Here is a 21272-nt window from a genome sequence, read left to right as displayed (position 1 = left end):
ATTTACTATGGATCTCTAGAACTCAATGCCTAATGTCCTCTGCAAGGTTGTTTGATGAATAATTTGATGAAATGGAATTTCCTAAATAAATAATTATCAGAGAAATAACGGGGAATAATAAAGCTTGTTGTACTGGAGAGTTGAAAGTTGGTGGTGCAACTTGCTACTTGACGGAGAGGACTCGATCCGTTTTTTGTCCGTCTCTAAACTAATGAATGAAACTTACGAGTACAGTAGGTTCTCCGGGGACAGGTTGGCGCTGGGGCTCGACAGAGTCTTCCTGCTGGGGCATCAGGAGGGAGGAGGGTGGCGGGGCGGCGGACCCTGACCCAGAGCCAGAGCCAGAGGGCAGAGCTTGGTCTATCTGCGGCCCCTCCGACGCACCCACCTCCTCCTCTGCCCTCTGCGCCTCGGGCTCTGGGGAGGTGGACGAGGAGCGGGAGGTCGTGGACGAGGAGGAGGAGGAGGTGGAGCTGGTGGAGGAGGAGGATTGAGGGGAGGTGTCTGAGGAGGAGCCTGGCAGGTGACCGGACAGCGGTTGGAACGTGGAGAGCTCCAAAGTCTCGTCCCCACCAGTGGACGCGGTGGAGGCCGCGGTCTGAGATACTGGAGGTGGGCTGGGGGCCACAGCCCCGCCCCCTGCCCCCGGTGCCGCCGCCCCACTGTGCTCCTGGTACAGCAGGTTGCGCAGCTTCTCATCCAGCGTCTTGATGCGGTTGTCCACAAACTCCATTTTGGGCGGACCCTCGCTGTCGGACTCGACCACGGAGGAGGGCTGGGCGGGCGAGGGTGTGAGGGTGAGGGAGAGGGAGGCGGGCGGTGCTTCGGTCGTGCTCAGAGGCAGAGGAGCCAGAGGAGGCAGAGAGGAGTCCGAGGCAGGCTGGAAGTGGCCCTGGCTCCCCGCCGGTTCCTCCGTGATTCCGGCCTCCCCCACGGAGAGTTCAGACTCAGACTGCTGCGACAAGGGCTGCTTGGGCAGGGGGTCCTCCTGCTGGGGCGGGTCCCCGGCCTTCACTGACTCATGCTGCATGTGGACCGGCTGCTGTGGCTGCAGGGGCTGCTGCAGCTGCGCTGGCGGCGGTGGTGGAAGCGTGGTTGGCTGGACGTAGCTGGCATTGGAAGGCTGCGCCCTCTGCTGCGGGACAAACTGCTGACTGACCGACTGGGGAAGTGTCTGCACCGGGTCGGGCTGCACTGAGGCAGCGTACATCAGCAGCTGTTGCTGTTGTTGGAGCCTTTGCTGTTGCTGCAGCTGCATTGTCTGCTGCAGCGCTAGGTGTTGCTGCAGGGGGTCGGCCTGGGCCTGCTGCAGAGACACTGCTGCCACTGGGGTCGATGGTAGCTGCTGCACTGCGGGCTGCTGTAGCACCTGTGTGCTGTACTGTGGAGTTTGCTGTTGACCAGTCACATGCTGCGCCGCCGAGTGCAATTCCGCTGGCGGCATTTGAGCCATTTGAGGGTTGACTGACTGCTGCACCACCGGCTCAGTCTGGCTGGGATGTTGCTGCTGTAACGGGGGTTGTTGTAATTGTAACACCTGAAAAGACTGCTGTAGTATTTGCTCCTGTGGTATTTTGAATTGCTCTTGGTAGATCTGCTGTTGTATTGGCTGCGGTTGTGGCGGTAAGACCTGCTGCATCTGCGGCACCATTGGTAGCTGCTGAAGCTGCAGGGCTTGGCGTTGTAAGCCTTGAAGCTGCGGCGTCGTCGGCGCCGGCGACACCTGCTGCAGTATCTGCTGCGGCACCTGATGCAGGGAAAGGTGCGTCGGCGGCTGCGGCTGAGGTTTGGGCGGCGCTGGCTGGGCCATCTGCGCCAACATCTGCTGCTGCTGCTGCTGCTGCTGCTGCTGCTCCTGCATCACCTGGCTGCCTGGGGGGGAGGTGACCGCAGCGGCGGCGAGAACGGGGGGAAGAGGACGAGGGTCAACCGAGGTGGAGTGATCCCCTCCGGACGCGTGCTGGCCCGGGGCCGCCAGTCCCGTCTCCCCGTAGTTTGCAGCCGTAACGGAGCTTCCGCTAGAGCCGTGGGGTGAGAGGACGTCGGGGACGGGGGCAGCGGAGGAGGCGGGCACAGCGGCGGCGGCTCTCAGGTTGGACGCGGAAGACGGTAACGGCGAGGAGGAAGGGCCGGCGACCGAGGTGAGGACCAGTAGCTCCAGACCGGTCGGGGGTGCAGAAGGGGCCGAAGGCGCTGCGGCCAGGCTGGTTAGGGTAGAAGCCGGGGCGGAGATGCTGTCCGAGGTGGGAGTGGTGGCAGCGTGAACTGTGGCGGCGGTGGGGGGGGCGGACATGGAGGCCGGGGCGGAGGCAGCGGAGGTGGGGGGGGAAGCAGCGTAATGGGCGGGGGAGGAGGGAGAGGCCATTGCGATGGAAGGCTCTGACCTCTGAGATCTTTCAAACTCTGCAGCCACCATAAAGAGAATGGGGGAGGGGTAGGGGGGAGGAGGCAGGGATAGATTAGTTTTTGTTAGGCCGCTTGCTTATTAACTGAGTTAATTTAGCGCCATATCTTTACATGTTACGCAGAAGGGCTTACCTTTCTCTGGGGACTGAGGTAATCGTATCTCTCCAGTAGGGGGCGGTGTGATGGCTCCCTGGTTTGAGTCTCTGTGGCGAATGGTCTGGTTGATAAAGAAGCGCCAACGCCCCACTGGGGAGGACTGGGGAACTGAGTCTGTAGGTTGGCAGACATGGAGTTAGCAGACTCTCAAAGGAAAAGTCTGTTCTCTTTAATCTCTTTAGTGTAAGACAAAATAAATACAGCTTTGAAAACTCACCTGCAGAACCAGTGGGAGTGCTCGATTGATGCTCAAAAGATCCCGTCTAAAAAGAGATGAAAATGTTGTAATTTATTTAAGGAAGGAAAGGAAACAAAAATTGTGTGTTTCAATAAGAACATACCTGTGACTTTGTTTGAAGAATTTCCTGGGCTTTCTTGACTATGGCCCTCAACTGCTCCACAAACTTCTCTTTCTCAGATTCAAGGACAAAGTCTTCCTCCACCTAAGTAAACATAATGAAGCAGTTACTTGATGATTACGCAAACAAGCTCTTCAATTCAATAAATACTGTTGACTGATAACTGCAAATGCATATGTGTATTCTACCATATAATCCGCAATGTCCTCGGGTGCATCCCCTTCAATGTCAAACTTGTATGTCACCATCTTGTTGCTATGGGTCTCCAACTGGCATTCAACCATATTGTCACCACTGCTGGAAACCTACGGGCGACATGAAGAATTAATTACGGAACCAGGATGAATGAATTACGCAACTCACCCACACGCATATCCGATTGCTTAGGGTCCAACCCACCTGCAGCATGCTCAGCTGAAACTGGAGGGAGCATTTCTCAGGCTTCTGGCCAGAAGATCGCCTTTGAGACTTGAGTTTTTCGAGCTTCCCATTGGCCAGGAGCTGCAGCATCTCTTCTCCGTTCGGTGGAGCAGATCTGTAGGTCAGATGATATGCATTATGACAGTATGCTGTACAGATGCAAAAATAGCTGTGAGGCTATTCCATGTCGTAATGGATGCTTACTATTCACAATCCCCTATGTGTCTGCTAGAGCCTGGTCTAGTTAAATGGCTGTGAATAGCATACTGTATCTACTATAAAAAATGTAATGTGATTTTCAGCTCTAATGACAAACTGTGTTTTCAACACATACCCTGTTGAAGAGTGGTATTCTGTGCCTGATAGATGGGGACTTTCCTGTAGAATCCAGGGGAATGGAGATCAAAGGCACAGAGGCAATACAATAAAACATTAGTAGGATAAATCAAGGAAATTCAAATAAAATCATTGAATATAAATCCATTGTTGAATTGGTTAGTTAAGCTAATGAAATGTTTGTAATTTTGTAGTAATATCGAAAAATAGAATATTACGTTAATTTTGTCACGTGAATTAGTGCTGGAGAATATCAGATAAAAAAGGAAACCAAATCACTATTAGAAAACTAACTGAAGACAATGCTGTGAGGTAACAACCCAGTGGGTCTTGTGGCCTGTACCTGAGCTATGCCCAGCAATGGAGGAGGGTCACAGTCTTGCAGCGAGGTTTGGGACAGCAAAGGGACATTAGAGTCAAGCAACTGGACAGGTGCGACAGGAGGAGGGGAGGTGGGGACGTCAGCCCATCCGGGTAAGGTGCTCGGCCCCCCTGGTGGGGGCGAGGTGAGCTCTGGAGGAACTTGGCCAGCCAGAGCGTGGAGGGAGGGCAGCTGGGAGAGGGTGGCTAGCGATGCTGGCGGGTAGGAGGTATGAGTGGGACTGGGGGGCATCTGTTGGAGGGGAAAGGCGGCATGGGGAAGAGCAGCCTGCTCTGCCACGAAAGAGGGGTTGGCCGGTTGGATCTGTGCGTGAGGGTGGGCCTGTGTCTGGACGTGCGTCTGTGTGTGCGTCTGAGCCTGGGCCTGCATGCCGGTCTGGGTATGTGTGTCGGCGGGCAGCGTCCTCTGCACGGACGACGGGGGTTGCCCTGCGACGATCTGACTGTACAGCGGGAGCGCCTGGGGCGGGGACTGCGGCTGGGCTGGGCCCTTTGAGACGATCTGGGCAGAGTACTGGGTGAGCAGCTGGGGAGCCGCGTGAGGCTGTGGGGGCAGCTGACTCGGATCCAGGGCTTGCTGCTGAAGGAGGAGCGGTTGCTGCATGGAGGCCGGACCGGGAAGGGCCTGGTGCGTCTGGTGAAATGGAAGTGGCGGTTGTGGCTGCTGCTGTTGTTGCATTGGTTGCTGTTGCATTGGTTGCTGTTGCATCTGTTGCTGATGCATTTGTTGCTGTTGCATTTGTTGCTGTTGCATTTGTTGTTGCTGTTGCATTTGTTGCTGTTGCTGCATTTGTTGTTGCTGATTTTGCATTTGTGGTAGCGTCTGCAGTGGTTGTTGGTACTGCCCAGTAGGTTGAATAGTTGCCGGCTGGGGTAAAGAGTGGGTGACGGAAGGCACGGCTATATTTCCCGTCAACTGCTGCTGGCTCTGAACCGCTGGCTGTTGAATTGTTTGACTAGCAACGTATGCTTGCCCCGTCTGCTGTACAGGAGGAAGAGCAGATGTAAAGGATATGGGGTCGACCATGGAGCAACTGACAGCCATGCCTGCTCCAACACTTCCAATGGCGCCAGGAGACAGAATCATCTGCTGATGCTGCAGTACAGAGGGCTGCTGCTGTTGTGGAACGATGTCCTGGTGTATTGAGGGCATCGCTGCCTGAAGGGCTTGATTATACTGGGGCGCCAAAATGCCGGTGGGAGCCTGAACCTGCACCTGGCCAGATGGCTGCAGCTGGGCCTGTAACATTCCTGAAATTTGGCCAGTCTGTTGTGCTGGTATGTTAGGTTGAACCTGACAGGGAGCCATGGCAACAGCCGGCGGGGACTGAATGGGGGCTTGGTTCTGCTGAGCCATCATGGTTGCGTCAGTTGGTATTTGGCCTTGTGGTGGCTGAGGCTGACTCTGCATCACCGGATGCAGGGGCTGTAGGCGGATTAAAGGCTGAGCCGCCGCCTCGCCCGGCGTCATTGTGGCAGCCATCGGAAGTGTGGCCTGCAAGTGAAGTTGCTGAGTCTGGGCCGATGGCGGCTGGCCCTGGATGGAAGTCACCACCTGAAGAGCCACTGGGGCTTCCATCATTGATCGAGGCTGCGGTGCCGGGGGGGCGGCCATGGTCTGGAACTGGACTGGGACCTGGGTTATGCTATTGGGCAGGAGGTCACTCTGTCGCTGCTGGGCCGGGACTTGAGCTTGCATCACAGCAGCGAGTGACTGAGCGGGATGTTTCGTGGCCTGGACAGGTGTCGGGACCTGGGCCTGCGGTATCATTTGAGTTTGGTGCAGGGTGCCCTCCATGACGGCTGCCTGAGAGTCGATGGGCTCCGCTGCAGCGCTAGCGTGCTGCTGTGCCATGTAGGCGTTCTGCTGCTGCTGTACGAGCGCAGCCTGCTGATGCACCTGGGTGAGACCTGTGCTCGGCCCTGGGAACTGAGGGACACTCTGCTGAGGGAGGCACACCTGCTGGACGCCGGTCAATGGCTGTTGAATCAAAGTCTGCTGCTCCCTCTGTTGCTCGAGAGAGACGGCCTCTAGTTGTTGAATGGTAGTCTGTTGCTGAGGTTGCTCTTGAATCTGATTCTGCTGATTCCGTTGCAGTGGCTCTGCTTGTGGTTGCTGTGGTTGTTGTTGTTGTTGCTGTTGTTTCAACAGGGCTTGTTGGTGTTGTTTCTCTAGCTGCTGTTGTAACAAAGCCTGCTGCTGCTGTGTTTCCAGCTGATGCTTGAGCTGTGCTTGTTGTTGATCCAAGCGTTGCTGCTGCAGGAGAGCATGCTGTTGTTGCAGAAGAACTTGCTGCTGCAGGTGTTGCTGCAGTAGAGCTTGCTGATGCTGTTGTTCCACTTGCTGTTGCATCTGGCTCTGCTGCTGTTGCTCATTCGGAGGATGCAACTGAGGCTGAGGGGTTTGCATTAGAACATGCGGATGGGATTGGTCAAGCTGCGGCTGTAATTGGTTTGACTGCTTCTGCTCAAGATGTAGTTGTTGTTGCTGTAAAATCACTTGCTGTTGATGTTGCTCCAGCTGTTGTTGTAAGATGGCTTGCTGTTGCTGATCTTGTGGTTGCTGCTGCAGCAAGGATTGTTGTTGCGGTAGCAACGATTGTTTGGGCTGCTGCTCTTGCTGCCGCTGGTGCAGAAGGGCCTGCTGTTGCTCCAGTAATTGTTTTTGAATAAGTACTTGTTGCTGCTCCAACTGTTGTTGTTGCTGTTGTTGTTGTTGTTGTTTTTGGGCTTGTTGTTGCTGTTGTTGGGATGGTTGCTGTTGGGCTTGCTGTTGCTGTTGTTGGGATGGTTGCTGTTGGGCTTGTTGTTGCTGTTGTTGTTGGGCTTGTTGTTGTTGGGCTTGTTGTTGCTGTTGTTGTTGGGCTTGTTGTTGCTGTTGTTGTTGGGCTTGTTGTTGTTGGGCTTGTTGTTGCTGTTGGATGCATGCATGTTGCTCCAGTAGTAAAGCTTGATGTTGGTTCTGTTGTTGTTGCTGTTGTTGTTGAAGTTCCACTTGCTGTTGCTGCGGTATCTGTTGCTGCATTGAAATGGTTTGCTGTTGTTGAAGGTGTTGTAGCAGTTGTTGTTGATGATTTTGTTTTTGTTGAAGCTGCTGTTGTAGTTGTTGCTGTTGTTGCTGCTGCTGTGATTGAAGCTGTTGCTGTTGTTGATGCTGTGGTTGTTGCTGTTGATGCTGTGGTTGTTGCTGTAGTTGCGGTTGTTGTTGGTTCTGCTGTTGGTGCTGTAGTTGTTGCTGTAGTTGCTGCTGTTGTTGGTTCTGCAGTTGATGCTGTTGTTGGTACTGTTGTGGGTGTTGTTGTTGTTGATGCTGTATGTGTTGTTGATTATTCTGTTGTTGAAGCTGTTGTTGTTGAAGCTGTTGTTGATGTTGTTGTTGTTGCTGTTGTTGAAGCTGTTGTTGCTGTTGCTGTTGTAGCAGGGTCTGTCCATGTTGATCCATGTGAAGCAGCTCTGCCGGCTGGGTAAATGACAACACCTGTTGCCGCTGTTGTTCCATGCCTGGCTGTGTTGCCAAAACTGTCTGTTGAGGGGTTTGCGGAGGTATGGCTTGCTGTACGTACATGTGCTGCTGAAGCTCAGGTGGATGTTGATGGGTGGCCGTGGTGGAAAGGCTCTGCTGCCGCTGGTCAGCCATCAGCGTTTCAGCGGCTAGCTGAGGCTGCTGAGCAGCGCTAGCATGCTTCTGTTGAAGCAGAGCGGCATGGACCTCCATTTGGTGTTGCTGCTGTACGCTGGTGGTGTGTGGCTCCATCCCTGTCTGTTGTTGTTGGACAATGGCCGGCTGAGAGATCATGACAGGCTGCGCTTGCTGTTGTGCTGCCTGAGGGATGATGTCAGGGGGCTGCATAGGAGTGGCAGTGGGCTGGGTCTGCTGAGCGAGGGGCACCATGCCCCCTGCTAGTCCAGTAGGATCACCAGCCGAGAGGGAGGTAGCCAGCATATTAAGGGGCGCTTGTTGCGAGATGGGGGGCATATATGACTGGGAGGGGGCCAATGCATTGGAATTGGCAATCTGGGACCCATCTGAAATGTATGGCTATGGGTTTTTTTCAGTGGTAATGGCAGTAAGATGAGTGGTGTTGTAAGAGACAAGGGGTAGAGGAAAAGACAGTGGTAGAAGAATTAGGTACAAGTAAGCTTTGGCAAGGGTCAGTAATTATCAAGGCATTTCTAATTATTACAGGATAAAGTAAGCATCTGGCACCCATCCCAATTCCGTTACAACAAGGATTTGTAATTGTGTTAATGGGTTATTTAAGGGAATACAATTTTAATATTGTGGTACTTGAAAATCAACCCATTTTAGAAACTTCTCTTTCATCATCTATCATGCAAATCAAGTATGCAACATTGAACAAGTGGGTAAATTAACCTGAGAGTATTGTTGCGTTACACTGGGTAAGACCTGTGTTGCCATGCTTGCAGGTTGAATAAATGTCTGGCCAAGAGATGCCCCTCCACTCTGGCCAATGGACAGGCCGGAGATGCCACCGCTCTGACCAATAGGCACATTTGGAACACCTCCACTCTGACCAATGGGGAGCATTCCGGGATGAGAAGTCATCCCAGTACTCTATAACGCAGGAGAAGAAAACATGATATTTACAATAATTATTTTTTAATAGGGTTAGGGTTAGGGTAACCCTAACCCTTTTTTGAAGTTAGTATGTGGTGAAGGAGTCCACAGACTTACGGAAGCAGTGGAGGCGTAGCTAGGGTGGGAGTGGGCGTAGGACTCTCCTTGATGGGAGTAGACATGGCTCTGGTCACTTGCATATGATTCACAACTGGCTGATCCAATGGTTTCACCTTCTGGACAAAGTCAAAGATAAAATACACAGCAAACAAATACCATATTTACAATCACTATACTCGTCATTTACACACAACAAAGAGACAATCTTGAAAATGTTATCCGTCTTCCTCCTCTCACGATCTACAATATTTGTGTTATATTTGTATACAAACCTGATAGCTAACATATATGGAAGACACTATTTGCATGCTGTTGCTTTGGGACTTTACCTGGCAGGCCGAGAGCCGAGGCCCCACTGAGAACATGCTGCTGCCTGGCGCGCTGCTCCGCCTCTAATGCTTCCTCCGGCTCCTGCCCTGCTACTCCGCCACCTCTAGGGGCCACCTGGCCGGCTGCTGCGGGTCCCAGGGAGGAGGGGCAGGAGGGGTGGGAGCAGGTGAAAGGTTGAATACCAGAGTCTCTCCGCTCCTCCAGGTCCTGCTGCTGCTGCTGCTGTTGCTGCTGCTGGAGTAACTGCTGCTGCTGCACACGGCGCTCCCGAGACTTCTTGATCAGCGTGACCCGGTCCCGGATGGACTTGCCCACCACCTTGGCATCGCTCTCGTGGAAGAAGCCTGACTTCACCTGGGACCAAAGAGACAAAGGGAGGGAGCACAGACAGCAAGAGAGAGATAATCAATGATACATGCATCGATTAGAGGATGGATCACATTTCAAACTAACGTTGGTCAATTGTACGCTGGGAGTGTTATTCGCTAATTAATACGAAGAAGCCTTACTTAACAGTAACAATACTAAAGCAACAGCAATAATAAAGCACCCGGTGCAGCCGGTGGCTCAACCTGCTAATCTGCTAACATATGTAGGTTTGGCTCCTATGCTTCATGTCGTTCCCCCTTCCTTTGAACCCCCTTTACTATTACTTTTCACTATTCTGTCCATAAAGGCACAAAAAAATCAACAAAAATCAAATATATGATAGAACAATAAACTGTTCAATTAAATAAAATAACGCAGGTCAAAGTACCATTAGTCAATTGGTAAAAATAATTGCTATAAACCCTGAGAGAGTTCAGCGTTCTAGACTGCTCTGAACCCACCATCTCCATGGCCACCTCCTCCGCACTGTCGTTCTCCAGGTCGTAGCTGAACTCGATGGCCTCGTTATCCTTATGCTTGCCCTTCAGTTTCTTGGGATCCTCCACCCAAATCCGAAGGGCCAGACAGTCCTGGCTGCCCGTGTCCTCCTCTGCCAGCTCCACCCGCACCCCCGTGTCCTCCCCGAAGAACGCGTGGTTCAGGAGATCGCGGACGGACAGTCTTTAGGGAGCAGAGGGGAGAAACAGGGGTGTCATGCACCGAGTGCCACATCAGCATGCCTGGCCGAGACAACGCTACATGTCATGTGTCGATAAGGGAAGAGAGAAATCTGCTTGCCTCTGGCTTTTGTTCTGACGGATGCAGCACTCGATGATCTCTTTAATCTCCGGGTCGTTGACTTTATCAAAGCTGGCCGGTTTTATGCCCTGCACGGGGGGACATGGGTGACACGTTTATTCTCCTCCATTGGTTTTTTTTATTTGTAAAATGAATTTGTAGACGACCTCATTGAGCTGAATAAAAGCAGTTGATCGGTTGAGACACGTTCACTGAACTAATCAAGGGCTATACTGTTGATCCATGTTGCAGTCAGGTGGGGGGGAACTCACGCTTGTGACTTTGCGATAGATCTGTGCTGCGTTCTGACACTCCGAGTACGGGTACTCGGAGGTGGCCATCTCCAGCATGCACATGCCGAAAGCATAGACGTCCACCGACTCATCGTAGTGCTCTTCGTACATCTCCGGTGCCATGAACTCTGGGGTTCCTGCGCACAACACAGACAGTGGCTTTGACACATCACAGTTTCACTTTACCACCGTCAGCAAACACTGTGTCTGTGTTTACTCTAGCATCCGGATATTGAGGCCAAGAGCTGGGTAAGGTGTTAATATCAAATAGCATGTTGGTATGTTGACAAGACGAGGTGTTTGGGGTTTTGATCATTGTAATATGTGCAACATTGTGACCTATTATAGGCTCTAATACAGTCCGAGGAAGAATGTTTTAAATTAAAATGAGTAAGAGAATGCCTTAACCATTATGTTCCTGTTTGATGGGCTCATGTTACAGTAAAGAGAGAATTAAGTACCGAAAGTGAATTTTTTTTTCAATAAAACCATTGAACCACTCCATCAATAGAGAAGCTTACTTCCTGGGCAATCTTTGACATCAGCCTGCCCCTCTGTTATCCACATTCTGTGCTTGGATAAATATCGTAGCTCGCACCGTTCTCCAACACTAAGTGCTGCCGGGATGAATGCCGGCCGTGTCAACAATAATCTTTAATCCATAGCAAGCAGGGCACCAGGATGTACACTCACCACACTGTTTCTTTTTTTTCCATTCATATTTTCCTTGTAGCCTACCTATGACACTCTTGGCGAAGGAGGTTCTCATTAGTGTAGCTAGTCCCAGGTCTCCTATCTTCACGGAGCCCGTGGGCCCCGTGATGAAGATGTTGTCACACTTGAGGTCCCGGTGGACGATGGGAGGGGTCCGGGTGTGGAGGAAGTGAAGGCCCTTCAGGATCTGCCTGCACCAGCTCCGAAGGACTTTGGGCTTCATCACCTTGAAGCGTTTGAGGTAACTGTGGAGAGAGAGGGGGGGGGATACAGGGGGGAGTCTTTGGTATTCTCTTAAAGGATTAGATGTAATGGGATATGTGAAGCGCAAAAAGAAACGGAGGGAGATCACTTCCATCACATCGCAGGTCGGATAATCAAACAATGTCAAATGATTAGAAACCCAACACTCATTGAATTAACATTGATTTTCCATGAAACATTTGACCTGCCGGATAATAAAAAACAACCCGTCCATGCTTATGGAATCATGCTGTAATGAGGTCATGTTAAACGTTTGATTTAATTGTTTCCTTGATATCAATGATTTGAAGGATCTGAATTGCTCTTGCTTTCTCTATTTGCAAAATAAAAATCCCTGGAATTAAGGCTAATCGTTTTATGATTACTCACACACTAAATTAATATTTAGATATTTTACTTTGGCAATTTATCAACTGTTTATAAACAGGCAACAGTTTATGGTACCCCCAACTAAAACAAATAGTGTAAATATTGTTCTAGTTCCACTCTGCGAGCGATCTAGAGGACGAGAATGAGGAAGGGCTCCCTGACGTTTTAAGGGTTCCGGAGGTCATGAGCTCGGTAACCAGGACGATGCACTTCTTGCCCCGAAGCGCAGACTCCCAGGAGTCGTAGAAGCGCACGATGTTGGGGTGCTGGAGCCCCTTCAGCATCTCAGCCTCCTCCTTGAAGCGCTGCTGCTCTGCTTTGGTTAGCTTACGGTCCTAAAGGAAAGGGAACGCATGTCAGTACTAAAGACTCAGCAGCTTCATCTGTACATACAATACAGGCAGACACATACACAGTGTGTGTGTGGGTGTGGGTGTTTGTGTGGGTACGTGGTGTTCTGTCTGAGTGTGTACAGATAAGATTCTGACTATGTTCCCATATTGTTGGTATCTACTTCCTTATTGCATACAGTACAGAAACTAGAATAGATGGAAGGACAGGCAAGCTAACATAACCAAACACACTATCACTGCCAATCCATTACACTATCTTAAACAACCAAAACATTGAGATCAATGATGCTTTCAGGGACACAGTGATACAAGCACTGGAACAATCGCAGGCCATTAGTGACAGATGCTGCTACGAGGGAGCTGCTGAATTATTAAGCAACCTGGAAACAGCACACCCGTTTTGTCAAGCCTGGTGGCACTGGCACTACACACCCCCTGCCACTAGATGGTGCTAGCAAAACAAGAGTTGTACGGGAGGCCAGCCACCACCCAGTGACCGCAACATAAACCACGGTTCTGCTGCATCTGCCATGTCGTTTCCACAGTATGGCGGATTGGTATTGATGCTGTAGAAATCCCATTGACGGGGGCACAGGGAGAGTCCCACAGGACTAGGGATAGCCAGAGACTAAAGCCATTTGGTCTGTGACAATCAGCTGTACAAAAGCTATTCAGAAATAAGCCTCATGCAGAAATTCCTCGAAATAGCTTTATATAAGGGTGGAATGTTTCTACTTTGCAATGTTAAAAAACATAATTTATCTCTCGTTAGCATAAAATGAATACATCAAGGAAGAAAAATAGATATTCAACATGCCATGGCTAATCCAGTAACTGAGGGCATTGCAGGGTCACTGAATCATTCAATAAAAATGACCCTTTATAGAAGTCTAAATTCTATTCTATAACCTTAAGTATGGATTCTGAAACATAATGTGCGTTCAGCGCTTGAGGAGACAATAACAGCCATTTGGGTGTTGCACATGGGCCTTCCTAAAAATAACACGCCTCTCAGCAACCGTTTCCATCGATCGATTCAATGTAGTGCCGCGCTGTTTACCCAACACCTGGCAGTCGGCAGGTGTTCTGAGGTAAGCAGGCGGATCGCTGCTGCCCTCCTCATTTAAATCAGCCCCTCTCTTCATAGTCCCTTCCATTCTCTCTCTTTCTTCTTCTGCTCCGTCTCCCCCTCACTCACTCTCCCTTCTTTCCGTCTGTGAATCATCTTGTCCGAAAGCTTCTCTCTCTGTCTCTGCCGACACAATGCCCTTTTCTGGAAGTAGTCTCCCCCCCCCATTTATTCACTGGAACCAGAGACCTAGAATTGACGGGGATGGTGTGGCTAAAAATAAGATGCATGCCCTGGGCCTGCCCTCCCCCCCACCTTCTCTACTCACTTTTACTCCATCTGCCTCTAAATGTTTGTGTGTATGCATGAAAAAGTATGTGTGTGTGTGTGTGTGTGTGTGTGTGTGTGTGTGTGTGTGTGTGTGTGTGTGTGTGTGTGTGTGTGTGTGTGTGTGTGTGTGTGTGTGTGTGTGTGTGTGTGTGCTTGCATGCATAATATGTGAGCGTGTGTGTGCGTGTTTCAGACAGTGTGTTCATTTTTAACTAAATGGCGAGTCTGCCGAACGGTGGCTGCCACTACCTCTTCTACTTAGGTGAACGACCTCAATTTGTGCATTCTAATCCGTCTGTTAAATAAAGCAAATAGGTACAAGAACACTGTATCATAGGAATTATATTGAATGAATCACGATCCCTCAGAGATTCTCTCTGAACAAATAGAGAAGTGAATACAACAATCAGTTTTGGCTAGTCTAGCAATTCATGTGTTACATTTAGCTAGGGCCAGGAACATTTCATAATTCATATATTTTAACCTATACAACCATGACAGCAATTGTTTTTCACTGGGAAAGGACAGGTTATGTGACGCTACTGAAACCAGAGCAAGTGTGGTGCTTTGGTTTCCCCGTTTTTGTCATTGTTCCGTCAGAGCATCCTGTCTGAGTGTCTGAGACAGGGTGCCTGCGTGTGTGTCTTGGTCCGCACATCAGCGTGGTTGTCCACACGTCACTTTTCTGCATCCTGCTCCTTGCACCCCAAGCTGCCTGACTCTACGTGCTGCATCAGACCACCCTTGGGTCAACCAAAGTCCCCTAGAGTTACGTAATTATCTTCCTGCTTGCAAGACCGATTCCCACCACAGATTACCCCCCCCCACACACACACACATACACACACACAAACACACAAACGGCGGCACAACAACAAACAGAGGCTATAAGCGAAAGGCGATAGCGCTGTTCAAGTGCATCATGAATAAGTCAGAGTAGCCTTTTCAATCCCCAAGGCTGCTTAACACATCAGAGTACAATGACCACGGTTGGTACCACTGAGAGGGCTATTCCACTGGTACTTGGTGGCTTCACAGGCTGGATGGGATAACTGCCGCGTTGGCGGCCGCTGGGGTCACGTGACACAACTGTTCTCTGTTCTTTCAAAGTTTTATATTTACATTAGCCGGCTAATATTAACTTGCTGATAAGGCAGGCCTGTATATTTAATAAGATGCATACGATCAATTCTCCGTGGCGCACACCTTAGCGAGTGTTTTTCAAGGTCCTTCAAATAAGGCTGCAATGCTATCCACTGACCGGCATTCATTTTGCATGTGTGTGACACTCAATTCCATTGAGAGAAAAGCTGTTCAGTTTGTGAATGCCGCACTTAATTAAGTGGGGAGAAGCTGTTGTGTAGTGTCTGTATGGGTGATGCTACTGTAGAGCTTGTCTTTAATCAAGTGAATTTAACTCATTGGAATTGTAATACATATTGAGCTGAGCTCAAATTGATACACCCTGGGAGTGCATAAAGGTCCACAATGTGACTTTTGTGAATCATTGCACCTCTTTAGTAGAACCAACAGATATCGTCATCCACGCTCGGCAGACAAAGCAGCTACTCACTAAGATTGCTCACAGGCAACAAATAAGAAGGAAAACAGACTCCTGGATCTCCCGGATTAATGGATAGAAGAAACGACAGACTCACAAAGAGATGGAGGCCAAGAGGGAGAGAAAAAGGGTGGGGGTGGAGGAGACGGGAACTATGAACGGGACCCTTTGTGACCCTGCTGTGGGTGACTCTCATCCATGCCAAAGTTCCTCCAGGTCAACATGCCTTCATTGTAAACTGAAGGAGTGACTCTAGTCCGGTCAAACTGCTGCAGTAGTGCTGATAATATGCAAGCTATTAACAAAATGAATAAGAATAACAACAGTGAATATTAGCATGTTGATTTCGTGTAATGACCCACAGCATTTAATGAGGGCAGTTTAACAGACTCAGTTGGCTGGCGCACAGCCTCCATTTTGGGCAGGCTTACGAATGGACGCACTTGGCTGTAAACAATGCAGCAGCTATTTAAAACTGGGTTGAGGACACGCACACACACACACACACACACACACACACACACACACACACACACACACAGACACACACACACACACACACACACACACACACACACACACACACACACACACACACACACACACACACACACACACACACACATACTTTCTATTCCACTTTCAGTTTCTCTTTCTGACTCACTTACATGTGTGTGGCTGGCTGTGCTACATGCAACATGCTACAGAGTCCTGTGTGGTGAGTGCTGAGCTCGTCTAGCCTAATGCACTTGTAGAACACACTCTGGTCTACCCCGGAAGGTCACCCAGCCTTTTCCACCGCAGACAGTTTGGGACCAGACACCTGGCCAGGCAGAAGGTCCAGCTAAGGGGTTAAGCAGGCTCGTAAAACACAGGGGCGGTAGCAGCCAGATATGGCATACAACGAGACACGTTTTTGGGGAGGGTGGGTGCTTAGGGTGACCAGGACACGTGAGCCCCCCCCATGCCCCCCCCCCCCCCCCCCCCGTCGAAACATGACGATCGCATTGAAAAAAAGTCTGCCTCATCCAGTATTGATTTTATTTTTCTACAGACTACAGTGGAGCGTCTGTCTGGAGAGCGGAACACCGGGTGGCAGTGATATTCCACCAGCAGTGAGATCGATACGGCCAGCTAGCCTCATGTCACAGGGCCGGCACCGGGGACATGCACGGGTTATTTTGGGTGCAGGTGGATCGTGCACATGCATGACCTGGTCTACTTTATGGACCCGGGGTGTGTGGGAGTAAAGCCTTTTACCGTTTGTGGCCGTCCAGAATTAGATTACAGTAATCTACAGCAGACGAGACTGGGGGAAAGGACTGGTAGAGAAGGAGCAGGGATTACAACCGAATGGCTCCCAGAGGCCAAGTTCACCGGCCACCACCGCCATCGATTTTTCTGGTCTTGTTCCGGCAGTGCTTGATTTGTTTGTATGGACAGGCGCATATATCTTGAAGATTTAAACATAACAGGGCAATTCGTGGAACTCGTTGAACACAGTTCAAGTTCGAGTTCAATTGTATTGCAGCCAGTGTCACAATATAAATACAGACTGAGAAGCACAACGATTAACTAGTAATTAAACAAGAACAATAACAACCCAAGTGTACCCAGGGGCAGGTCAGACGACTTCAGATACAGTGTGCCATAAGCAGATTAGTGCTATTATCTATTAAATAGCATTAGGGACCAAGGAGACCGTATATCGCCTGGTTCTCAACCGACATCCTAAGACGACCTGATGGTAGCAGAATAAACCCATGCAGAACGGGGTGACCCTGACAGTTTGGTTGGAGCAATAAAGCCTAGCTCAACTCCACCTAACATATAATTGAATTGGACTATATATGCTACTGCCCTGTATGAGATAAGAGCGGAAGAAGCTCACAATATCAAGTCTGGAATATCTCAAGGGGCACTTGGAAAGCTTGGTTTGCTAAACGAATATAGTGTAAATGTTATTCAAGCTTTTAGACAGTTGGGGGAAAATGTTCCCACTCCCAAACGAAACCCTTCTGTAAACTTACTTCACTCTGAGCATTTTTGTAAATCAAACAGAGAATGTAATTGGTGATCCTTTTGAACAGATCTCCACTGCCCTTCTCCATGGCTATTAGACAAAGTTGATGACAAGTAAACAGCTTGTCCAGTTGGTCTCGAAAGTCAATTTCCTCCCACTCGTCATTTTACCACGGACCCTGATGTTCAATGAGTGCCTCCTAATTTCTGAAATGTCTATGAGACAGTTTGGGAGTTAAAGACAGCCTAAAATATTCCTTGACTTCTCTTTATTCAAATCGAAATGAAACACATTTGCTCTGTTCTGTCATAGGGCTTCTGCTTTCGGTTCCTCAGAAAGCGCAATGTGCATGCTGATTATGGACTTAGGTGTGCTATGGGGCTTTAATAACAGGGCGTACAAGGGTCCCCTCCCCAAAGACGTCTCAAACCAGGCATATTGGAGCATGTGCTTTGCTGTGAAAGGACAACGATAATGCCAATAATAATTATGTCTAAGGGTTTTGCTTTTGTGTGTCTGTGCTTAAACACGTTTGTGTGTATTGTCAGTCAGGTTTAGTTCAGCCAGTTATTAACATGATATTCTACAGTGTATGCTTAGACACTATAATTACTAAATACAATTAGCTTGGTTGGTTTAGCTTTACCAAACTTCCGTACACTTGAGGTCATTAGCTGTCCCTAATAATGGCTCTATTACAAGGAGGGTGTTTAAATTCCTTTGTAATCAAACTGACGTGGTAAGCTGTAATACTCTAATACTACTTTAGAATACCTTAAATCATTGAAGTCATTTTGGCAAGTGTTCAACTGAATTAGCTATGCCAGACTGTGGGGAATACATGGTCCCTTAATAGACCATCACTGATTATAGGACCGGTTTGGGACCACCGTTAGAGCAGTGTGGAATTGGCCACAGGACACCAGTTAACTGTCTCTACTTCCGACAAATATGCCTCTTACATCCTATTGATATGGATCTACTCTAATCAATTATTCTGTACTTTGCCCATTCTAGCAAGTGCTAAAATAAGCTCACAGGTCAATAGCATATTTTTAGTTTTCCTGTGCTAATCCAACTGTTTGTTTTGTAATCAAATACATAAATACCAACTCCTCCCCTTTCTGCTGTTAGGTCAGGTGGATTAGGTCAAAGCTGTGTACGACCAAACTCTCAAAGGTCAACGATGATCATTGGAACGCGAAAGACAGTTGTAACTTGTGCACCACCGACAATCCTCCAATTAATAGCGTAACAAACCGATCCTTTCCCTGTATCTGGCATGGCCCAGTCGATTCACAACAGGGGCTAAATGTAGGTTTCAGAATGGAGTTTCCTTGTGCGTCAGGCCGGTAACCCTATACACTCTGCTAATATTACCAGGATAAACACCATCAGCTCCTGTGCAGCGAGTCTGTTTCTCTCAAAAATAATTGTAAAGGCAGAGCTCTCGTCCTGTTTTCCAAAAAAAAAAGAGACACATTCAATAACAACATCTCTCTCGGAGGCACTAACAACATTTATCTCCACAGCAACCTGAAGCACTCCAGGCATTCAGCCCAGAATGCTGCTGCTACCAGCTCAACCAGTCAGTTCTCTTGGCCTTCTTGGCCTCGGTCTGGTTCACTTGTGGCAGACCAGACTCAGGCGGCTCTATTCAGACACCCCCCCCCCCCCCCCCCCCCCCCCCCGGCGCCCACTACAGGCCCCCCTGCTCCAGACCCCCCCCCCCTGCTGCCGGTTGTTTTGCCAGGTCAGCCTATGATTGGGGATGTTCTACTACCCTGGGGGTGGGCTGAGCCGGACCAGGGCAGCACCGGGTGGAAGCCGTTGAGTGTTCTGCCGCCCCAGTTGTGCTGTCTGTGCAGGGTTTTTGTTCTGGACTGACTGGCACCCACTGTAATTAACTCCCTGCATCCCCTCTGTATACTCACTCGACCAGACAAAGAGCCACGGGGGAGGGGCCGGGGAGAGGGGGAGTGGGAGTGGGCGAGCAGGAGGTTAGGGAGAGAGAGAGAGAGAGAGAGAGAGAGAGAGACAGACATGGATGCATACAGTGGTGTACAGAGAGACAGACAGCAATACATACCCGCTGGTTGCGAAACATGTCGGTTATAACCTTTTCCCCATGCACGCACATCATGCACGCACATTAACATATATATAGACATACAAACACACATAAACACCCATTCGCACTCTCACCCCCACACAAACAAGGAATGGTATTGACCCTCACAACTTTCTGTGACGGACCCAAACACATGTATAGGCCCTGATAAACAGTGCTGATGACGTCACAATGATCGGAATGAGCGGGGGGTAAACAGCTTTGGCCTTTTAGAGGTAGAACTCACAGGAAAGAGGCAAGGATGAAAAGGATGTCCGCACTTTTGGGCACTCTGAGTCTGAGGCTTTATTAGCCACTCTTTGAGGTTGCATTAGAACAGCTACTTTCCCCATCTCTTAGTGGGCAGTCACAGAGAAGCTATGGATGTGCTTAACAGCACTCTTCACATTATCACAAGGCTACAGGCCAGCAGCTTGCACATCAGCCAGGTCTAGAAGTTATGATGCTCATCCATCCACCATGTTTCATCAACTGCCCTCATGCCCGCAATTTCTCCCGACACTGAAAAGCTGGAAGTACCATGTTTGTTTAAGGTGTTCACATGATTCATCATCATAAATATCCAAATTGTAATGGTCTCTTTAACAGGGTGCCTTGTTCCTGGAAGTAAATGATTGCAATGATAATATATCAACAAACCCCATGTCAGGACAACAAGCTTCTTGTCAGCCAATGCTGCTCTGTGATTGTTTAGCACAAACATTTCTCATACGACATGCCGAACTGACAACAGTATTTTTTGGATGACAACAGATATCAGTTCATCCCTCAAACGTACCGTCTCTGACTTGCTTTTTTTAGCCACTTGTTATATTCCATTTTAGCTTGCAGTACATTCTCTTATCAGTGGAAAAACAGACTTAGAACAGTTTTCTGCTGCTGGCTACCAACTGGACCTGTACACAGGCTACACTTCATCAAGTATTCCCAAAATCATATCCGCAAATCCCAAGGATTTCCCCGGTTTGGGTTAGGTCAAGCAGGAGCTGTGGGATTTAAATACAGACATAAAATCTGTATTAAAAGAGTGTTTGATCAGTTTTAAGAAACAAGCATCGTTATAGATAAAGGTATTTAATTGTGAATCTGGTATGCAGTGGAGGCCGTCAGATATGCAGTCAAACATCCTTTTTCTCCGCTTTTTGACCTAGTTTGCATAAGACTAAAATGAACAGATGTCTGTAAATCCAATCTAACTGTTGAATGTGTGAGGTTTGGAGACCTGTTTCACCGGGATGTATTAGAATGTTCACTCAATCTATCGGGACAGGGTCATGCAACTCTGTGTGTGGATGTACTGTGTGTATTTGAATGTTAGTGTGCGTGTGTGTGTGTGTCTGAGTGTGCATGTCATTGTCTGCCTGTGTGCGGTAATTTTGCATTAGCTCCACAAATGCTCGCCGAGAGAGCTGCCATGCTAATCCTCCGCTTGGCTCATCATTCTCTCACTCCCTCTCCCTCCCTCTCTCGATCTATCCCTCTCTCTCTCTCACTACCAACACCTCGTCTCTCGCCTTCTTTTGCTTTCTCCCTCTCTCTCACTCTCTCTCGCTTACTACCAACACCCCCCGTCTCTCTCCTCTCTTTCACACACTGCCCAGTCTCTTTTCCACTGCTGCTCATTTTTATTCCATCCCTATGCTTCTGTGAGTGTGTGTGTGTGTGTGTGTGTGTGTGTGTGTGTGTGTGTGTGTGTGTGTGTGTGTGTGTGTGTGTGTGTGCGTGCGTGCGTGCATGCGTGCGTGCATGCGTGCGTGCATGCGTGCGTGTGTGTGTGTGTTTAAGTACCAGTGTGTGTGTGTGTGTGTGTGTGTGTGTGTGTGTGTGTGTGTGTGTGTGTGTCTAAGGTCTGCCTGCTTTCTCTCTCAATATCCCCCCCCCCCCCCCATCCTGCCCTCAAATAAACATTTA

General features: G+C 49.3%; 1 protein-coding gene across 5 annotated transcripts in view; it reads right to left on the bottom strand.

Annotated features, from left to right (window-relative positions):
* The window catches only part of si:dkey-151g10.3 (serine/threonine-protein kinase WNK3), a 38436-nt gene that overhangs the window by 6610 nt on the left and 10554 nt on the right, over window positions 1–21272 (bottom strand). For 3 of the 5 annotated variants that reach the window (XM_060056722.1, XM_060056732.1, XM_060056750.1), the window contains 16 exons: window positions 12057–12229; window positions 11286–11506; window positions 10527–10684; window positions 10255–10343; window positions 9918–10137; window positions 9087–9441; window positions 8755–8873; window positions 8434–8634; window positions 4021–8097; window positions 3676–3719; window positions 3321–3456; window positions 3110–3226; window positions 2904–3005; window positions 2780–2825; window positions 2539–2676; window positions 227–2403 (listed from right to left, as the gene is read on the bottom strand). In XM_060056722.1, the coding sequence (XP_059912705.1) occupies window positions 227–2403; window positions 2539–2676; window positions 2780–2825; window positions 2904–3005; window positions 3110–3226; window positions 3321–3456; window positions 3676–3719; window positions 4021–8097; window positions 8434–8634; window positions 8755–8873; window positions 9087–9441; window positions 9918–10137; window positions 10255–10343; window positions 10527–10684; window positions 11286–11506; window positions 12057–12229 (8373 nt within the window). The remainder of the gene's footprint in view (window positions 1–226; window positions 2404–2538; window positions 2677–2779; window positions 2826–2903; window positions 3006–3109; window positions 3227–3320; window positions 3457–3675; window positions 3720–4020; window positions 8098–8433; window positions 8635–8754; window positions 8874–9086; window positions 9442–9917; window positions 10138–10254; window positions 10344–10526; window positions 10685–11285; window positions 11507–12056; window positions 12230–21272) is intronic. The other 2 variants (XM_060056741.1, XM_060056759.1) reach the window with 2 other exon arrangements.

The sequence above is a fragment of the Gadus macrocephalus genome, chromosome 1, assembly GCF_031168955.1.
Source record: "Gadus macrocephalus chromosome 1, ASM3116895v1".
NCBI lineage: Eukaryota > Metazoa > Chordata > Actinopteri > Gadiformes > Gadidae > Gadus > Gadus macrocephalus.
The sequence above is the reverse complement of the archived record's forward strand: the minus strand, read 5'-3'. Positions and strand labels throughout refer to the sequence as shown.